This window comes from Scophthalmus maximus, chromosome 14 (assembly GCF_022379125.1).
Source record: "Scophthalmus maximus strain ysfricsl-2021 chromosome 14, ASM2237912v1, whole genome shotgun sequence".
In the NCBI taxonomy this organism is placed as follows: Eukaryota; Metazoa; Chordata; class Actinopteri; order Pleuronectiformes; family Scophthalmidae; genus Scophthalmus; species Scophthalmus maximus.
The window spans coordinates 795,001-802,500 of record NC_061528.1 but is presented as its reverse complement, the minus strand read 5'-3'; the positions used below and the strand labels follow the sequence as shown (position 1 = coordinate 802,500).

Genomic DNA, 7,500 nt, shown 5'->3' with positions numbered 1-7,500 from the left:
CTCTTCCTCTTCCTCTCCCTCTCCTCCTCCCAGGTGTCTCACATCCTGAACGTGGCCTTCGGCGTGGAGAACGTCTTCCCGGACCTGTTCATCTATAAGACCGTCAGTATCCTGGATCATCCCGACGCCGACCTGCTGCTTCACATCCAGGACTGTTGTGACTTCATCCAGCAGGCTCGCAGCGAGGTAACACTCTGTTCCACTGTCGGTGGTTCATCAATTCATTCCTCGTTCATCAACACAGACAGGCGGCCATCGTCGTAGTGACGACCTCAAACCTCTGGGGGCTGAGCAGACGATGGAGGAGAGAGCTGCTGCAGCTCAGATGAAACCAAACGAGCGGATTCAGTCATCAACAAGAAACAATCCCATAATGCAACAGGGTTATGCCCCGAAGGACGACGGATGTCCGGGTCTTAAAACGAGGGAAGAGTTTCCTCCTCTCCTCCTCCTCTTCCTCCTCTCGTCTCCTCCTCGTCCTCTGATTTTAAATAATAGATGTGTAGTTTTGTTCATGTTTTATTAAAGTGCACACAGATCAGTGTCAGTGTCATACAAGCTTTTAGCAGCGCAGCCTCGGACTCACCTTAACATGACACCACACACACACACACACACACACACACACACACACACACGGTCATTAGGGGAGTATGATTACAGGACGTGTGGGTGTGTTCGTTCATTATGATATGGTTCTATGTGTGTATGTGGAAATTCCAGCCCTGATAATCAAACTGATGCTTTTACTTTGAAATGCAGGGGTCAGATTACCCAGCAGGCCATCTGGCTGCTGATGACTATTAGTCATAGATGCTGCCATGGCAACAACAGCATCGTATGACTCGACTCAGGAGTCGCAAATTGCAAATGTTTCCAGGTATCTTTTTCTTTTAAAGCCAAAAACCCAAACGTATTTCTGGTTCTGATGGATCCGATAATTCTGAATTCTTTTTGGATTTTTTTGATAATCCTACTTAAGATTCTGGAACAAACCTGTCAATATATTTTTAATTTTGCTGAAATTTCTGAAGAAAGTAAAGAATCAATCATTTTTAAATCTCAAATTTTAAAGTTTTATGTCTTTTTTTCGTTCAGACATTGTAAACATGTTCTCATTTGAAGTCCTTGGGTCAGTTTGTTGTTGGACAGCGACTGAGCCTGAATGATCTCAGTGTCCTGCAGCGCTGCTCTGAGGTCGATCCCAGCCGACGACTCTAATGATCCAGAGAAGAAGAGTTAGGATCAACATGTAGTCACCTGATCTGTTGGACTGTGGAGCCCTCTAGTGTTCACACAGCAGCACTGCTCTCTCTGTCTTAATCACAACAGTGACATCATCTCTGGAAAATGATTGTTCTGAAAATGTACAAACAAAAGAAAGATGATCCAGGACGATAATCATATCTGTGGTATCCAGGAATGTTTTGTCCATGTTTGTAAATTTGTTTTTTTCTAGCATGAATCTGTTTTTATGAGTCAAGAATGTTTTTCTCCCAATCCTGACGTGAATTGTATTTTTCTTGAGGATATTATCAGACAGTTGATAAAATGTGTGTGTTCTTCTGCCCCCCAGTGGCAGAAAGAATGACTGCACCCTTCGTGTCTGTGTCCCCTTCAGAAGGGTGTGGTGTTGGTCCACTGCAACGCCGGCGTGTCCCGGGCTCCGTCCGTGGTCATCGGCTACCTGATGTCCTGTGACAGCCGGTCCTTCGACGACGCCCTCTCATTGGTCAAATCGGCTCGGCTCGCCTCCTCCCCTAACCCCGGCTTCCTGGACCAGCTGAGGGGCTACAAGACGCCGACGGTGAACGGATCCAAACGCTGAAGGAACAAGAGTCAATGTTTGCAGACAGTTAAAGAAAAAAAAAAGTTTGAAATTAATGAGAAAATTCTTTAGTTATTAAGAACTAAAAATATTTTGGTGAACACATTTTTACAGTGTAGCGATCTGTTTTCTGCTCTGGTTCTGTTTTGGGTTGATAATCTGTGAGAATGTGACGCTCATTTAAAAATATTCGTGACACAAGATTCCACAAGTCGGAACTGAGAAGATCCGTCGTCTCAATCGTTTCTTTCTTCCCTCAGCGGTTTCTATCTGTGCCGATAGTTTTGGTTTAACGTGGCCAGATCACTGATTCTTGTTTGTGTGTTGGTATTGATCAGCTCTTCTCTGTTGTCGTTCTCTCAGTCATTTCTGTGGTTTGTTAAATTAGACTGATACAGTATCTGTGGGAGAAACGTATCCTCCTCTTTAGACTCGTCCTCAGTGTCTTGGAGCAGTGGGACGCCACAAACTGCACAATGTTATTTCTAAACATAAAAATCAATAAAAACGTCAATGACAGAAGCAGAAGTCTCTGATGTAACCTGCTGTAACTCTGTTTTTACTGTGAGCACGACTCTGAAGGTCGGAGGAACCTCACCAACCCCCGGCTTCGAAATCCAAGATGGCCGCTCCGCGTATCAACAGTAAGTGAAAGCTCTTTACTGTCTATTAGCACGTCTGTCTCATAACTGTCTGTGGACGCGTTACTACGGCGTTAGTGTGCGTGAAATGAAGAGGGGGCGACCGCCAGAAAGGCTTTCCTGGAGGCGTCCATCTTGTTCTTTGACTTCCGACCAAATGGAACGCAATCGACTCGGGTTGGTCGGTGTGACGTCGTTCTGAGCTCTGAGGTTTAATGGAACGCAGAACAGAACAGCCACAAACACCTGTTTCCACTACGACGCGTCAACATGTCTGCCATGAAAAAGGCCCATTAGCAGCTGATAAAACCTGATGAAGACAGTCGTCGACTAACCTCAACACACGTCTCATCCTCGACCTTAACCACGACCTTAGAACTGACAGTTTGTCCCGACAAGGCTGCTGCTTATACTGGAAAAGCTCCTGAGTAGGTAACAAGAATGTGCACACACACTCTGAACCTCCTCTTGTGGCTTCAACCTGCGAGACCTCAGCCCACTTCAGGGGGGGGGGGGCTGAGCAGCACGTGGGAGACGGAGGGAGAAGAAGAAGATGTCTCTGCAACAGGTGAAAACACAGGTCCAGAGTCCTGCATCTGTCTGGAGCCTTCCTCCTCCTCCTCCTCCTCCTCCTCACGATGGGCTCCTTCTGCTCGGCTCTGGACAGGAAGTCGACCGTGGTCACGGTGATGCCGAGTGAAGAGTCACAGATTCAGACAGTCACAGGTCAGACGGTCATTTTCTTCCTCTGTACACCTGCTTCTTCATCTCGCTCTCAGAAAAACTGTTAAATGATGAAAACTTGCCTGTTTTGTTCCATTTGTTGCCTCATTATTTTTATTTCATGTGATGTGAAGCCATCACGTGGTTCTGCTGTTGGTTTGAATGTTTTATGAGCAGCGTATATGTGCAGAGATGATATCAGAGATGATGATGCATTCATATTTTTTGCTATCAATCACCGGCCAGGTCTTCTTGAAAAAGACATTTATCTGCACTTGAATATTTTTGGTGCATATTAACAGAAGCTGTGGAAATAATTAAAGATTTTTAATCATATCAGACAAATTATGACTCAAAGTTAAAGCTTGTTTTAAAACTCTTCTGGATGGATCATAGAGATTAAATGAACATGATGTATTTATGTAATGAATTTATGTTTCATAGCTTCTGTCAGATGAAGCTTTGATAAATAGATGTCTCATCTCTGCTCGTGTTGTTCCACTTGATGCTCGAAAGCCTTTTGAAAAACAAAGACCTGAATATATTAATGGACCACTCACACATTGGTCCAGCCGCCCACTCGTCATGTTTAATTGTCTCTTCAGTGTTGCTCCTGATTGTGAAGAACCAATTAAGAGTCAATTAGCCGCTGAGCACTCAGGCCGTCGGTGTGTTGCCATGAGGGTTTGTTTACAACCACAGGAGCTGCTGGTTGGACGACATGGAGACACGTGGACTGTGACACACACTCACACACTGTCTGTTAACGTGAAGGACAAAACCAAACCTCCCAACAGAAGCTGCTTCTGGTCTCTGTTGGTCTCTTCTGGTCTCTGTTGGTCTCTGTTGGTCTCTTCAATCTCTTCTGGTCTCTTCTGGTCTCTTCTGGTCTCTGTTGGTCTCTGTTGGTCTCTGTTGGTCTCTGTTGGTCTCTTCAATCTCTTCTGGTCTCTGTTGATCTCTTCTGGTCTCTGTTGGTCTCTGTTGGTCTCTTCAATCTCTTCTGGTCTCTGTTGGTCTCTGTTGGTCTCTTCTGGTCTCTTCTGGTCTCTGTTGGTCTCTTCTGGTCTCTGTTGGTCTCTTCAATCTCTTCTGGTATTTGTTGGTCTCTTCAATCTCTTCTGGTCTCTTCTGGTCTCTGTTGGTCTCTTCAATCTCTTCTGGTCTCTGTTGGTCTCTTCAATCTATTCTGGTCTCTTCTGGTCTCTGTTGGTCCCTGTTGGTCTCTTCATTTTATTCTGGTCTCTTCTGGTCTCTGTTGGTCTCTGTTGGTCTCTTCAATCTCCTCTGGTGTCTTCTGGTCTCTGTTGGTCTCTTCAATCTCTTCTGGTCTCTGTTGGTCTCTTCAATCTATTCTGATCTCTGTCCTGGTTAAACGTGTCTGGTCAGTTCTGGTCTGTGGTCTGATCTCTTCTAGTCTCCTCGGTGTCTGTCCTGGCCTCTTCTTCTGTCTCTTCTAGTCTCCTTAGGTCTCTCATGGTCTCTTACGGTCTCTGACCTTGTCTTTCTAGACCCTTGTATCATAGTGACTTCTGGTCTCTAGTCTGATTCCTTCTGGTCCTTTCTAGTCTCCTCTAAATGATGCTAAAGTGGAAGGAAAGGATTTTTTAAAAACAATTCAACCGCAGCCTAGAAAACAGTTTTTACAGAGTTGTGGTTGTTGCCGTGTTGTAGGACCACAATGCGAAAATACAGGGAATGTTACGTCGACTGTCCGCCATCTTTAGAATTCCAGGAGTAACGTGACAATATGTCTGCGGAAGCGATGAACCAAAGAACGACCTCATCCTTATCGTGTCGTCGGCCTCAGACAAACCTCTCTTTTACGACAACGTTTCCTTCCTCTCCCTCCATCAGGTGAATCTTTGCTGCCAATCAAAGCAACAAGCTGGCCGCAGCATCCAATCAGGAGGAGGCGCAGCATCAGGAGGCGTGTCCATGGACCCACCAATCACTGTGCTGTGGAAAACCCCGAGAGTTGGTAAGCTTCACTAACGTCATTAGTAACACCTGTGTTTACCTACTGCGTCATTTCAAAATGGCCGTTGTGAAAAAGGACCGGTGAGAGAGACGCTTCTGAAAACGTCACAAAACGGTGCAGCGGCGAAGAAGAATTCAAATAAGATGGTTTGCTAGCATTAGCAAAGAGCGTGAAGGGGAGGATTCTAGTTACTATTAGCTAACGATTTTGAGTTACTATTAGCTAACTACCTGGAGTAACTTTAAGCTAACTACTTTAACTACTTTGAGTTACCTTTGGTGAACTTCTTTGAAGTACTTTTAAATAACTACTTTGAATCACTTGTACCTAATTGCTAAAACCTTGAGTCAGTTAATGGTTGATATTGACGCTGCTGTTGCAGCCATGTGGTACAGAACATATCGACAGGTATTGATATTGTGATCAGTGCAGATCCTGTATGAGCTGCCTGACAGAAGCTGTGAATGTACCCACAGGCCTCAGTGTGATGACATGCAGTCAAATACTTCTACTGTAGTTTTGGGTCCAGGAATAAAACCAGATGCTTGTGTTTGTTGCTGGTCGATGGCAGCCGAGCGTTTGTCAGCCTTGACCCTTTCTTCAGCTGATTCTGGGAGAGCGTCTCAGCTTCACTTGTTGTAGTTACATAGCTGGAATCACTTCTGATCCACGGACACGTCTGTTTGTCCAAGTCTAGAATCAACAGGTTCCGCTCTGTGCAGGAAATGCTTTCATCCTCCTCTCGTCCTGGAGAGCAGCAGTGAACGCTGACGTACGTGGTCTTATGGACGGTGCTGATGTCTTTCTGCTGCAGTTCAAATGAAATGACTCATCGTCATAAGAGTCCACATCGCACAGAGGTTTTTAAGTTTCCTCAGAGGACCGAAGAACTGCAGAGGATCAGTGTGGGGTGGTCACGTCAGCTGGCAAGTCGCCCCACGTGCAGGAGGCGGCTGCTTTTGTGTTTATGTTCAGTTTGAATGATTCAAATCAAAATGTTTGTTTTCCAGACTCACACTGTTCTGTTCTGTTTCATATGCTGAGACCCAACAGAGGTGATGAGGGCAGTTGACACTACATTGGTGGGAAATCCCGACGTGAAAATAAGCGAACTTTGTATATGTACTTGTTGGGGCTGTAATAACGACTGTGGCCTCTCGGGGGCGCCAGAAGGACTTGTCTGTTTCTGCTCTTTGACTGGAGAGGTTTTGTGACTCTCATTTTCAGGAACATTACATCATCGACTAAAACACACACACACACACACACACACACACACACACACACACACACACACACACACACACACACACACATGCACACAGATGCAGTGGTGCCTGTTTGCTGCCTGCGTCTGAAAGCAGCATAAAGTTGTGTGTTTGAACCTGGGAGGGAGGAGGAGGAGGAGGAGGAAGAGGAGGAGGCAGGTCCGTGAGCTGCAGGATTCCATCACTCTTAGCAACCGTTGTTGAGTTACCACGGAAACGCTCTGCTTCTCCTTTGTCCTCCTCAATCGCTCTCCTCTCCTCCCTCTCTTGCTCTCTCTCTCCCCCTCTCTCCATCCTGTCTTTACTGCTGGTCGACTTCCGCAATGCTCTGGGACATTCAGCTGGATCATTTTTCCGCCGCAGCGCCGGACTGCAGAGCTGAGCTGGAGGAAGTCGTCAGCTGATCACTTTGTTTACCCGTGTCTCCTGCTCGTCAACTAAAACCCTACACTTTGACCTTTAACCCCCTCCTGAAGGACCACATCAGAGGTCGTTGTTCTGGATTGGCAGGGCTGACAGGTGACATCACAGGAAGTTCGATGAAGTTTTATCAACCCCAAACAGGTTTGATCAGCCTCTATGTTTTCACAACTCCGTCAGTCTGAGAGACGTCCGGACGCTTCTCAGAGACTAAACTCTGCCCAGTGAGCGCACCACCCACCTCCTTCTCCTCCTCCTCACCCGCAGAGAGATGAACGAGGAGGTGGAGGAGTCGCAGCAGCAGGAGGAGCAGGAAGTGGAGGAGGAAGTGCAGCAACAGGAAGACAGACCGACGAAGGAGGAGGAGCTAAAGAACGAGGAGGAGGAGGTGCAGCAGGAGGATTTGCAGGAAAAGGAGAAGGAGGAGGAGGAGAAGGTGGAGGCTGAGGAGATGCAACAGGAAGAGGAAGTGCAATGTGAGGGAGAGGTGCAACAGGAGGAAGGTGAGGTGCAGCAGCAGACTGAGGATGAGCAGGAGTTAGAGGAGGTGCAGCAGGAAGAGGAAGTGCAATGTGAGGAGGTGCAACAGGACCAAGGTGAGGAGCAGCAAGAGGAGACGGTCCAGCAGGAGGAGGCGCA

At 46.7% G+C, this 7,500-nt stretch overlaps 2 protein-coding genes across 2 annotated transcripts in view; both read left to right on the top strand.

Moving 5' to 3' along the window:
* The window catches only part of dusp19a (dual specificity phosphatase 19a), a 4,547-nt gene extending 2,150 nt beyond the window's left edge, over positions 1-2,397 (top strand). The window contains exons 4-5 of the mRNA XM_035604444.2: positions 34-186; positions 1,622-2,397. Coding sequence (XP_035460337.1) covers positions 34-186; positions 1,622-1,828 — 360 coding nt within the window. The 3' untranslated portion in view covers positions 1,829-2,397. The remainder of the gene's footprint in view (positions 1-33; positions 187-1,621) is intronic.
* Positions 2,398-6,608: 4,211 nt separating this feature from the next.
* LOC118283027 (calcium/calmodulin-dependent 3',5'-cyclic nucleotide phosphodiesterase 1A) overlaps positions 6,609-7,500 on the top strand; it is a 20,112-nt gene continuing 19,220 nt past the window's right edge. The window contains 2 exon segments of the mRNA XM_047337146.1: positions 6,609-7,101; positions 7,103-7,500. The exon segment at positions 7,103-7,500 is cut by the window's right edge and continues 141 nt beyond it. Coding sequence (XP_047193102.1) covers positions 7,021-7,101; positions 7,103-7,500 — 479 coding nt within the window. The 5' untranslated portion in view covers positions 6,609-7,020.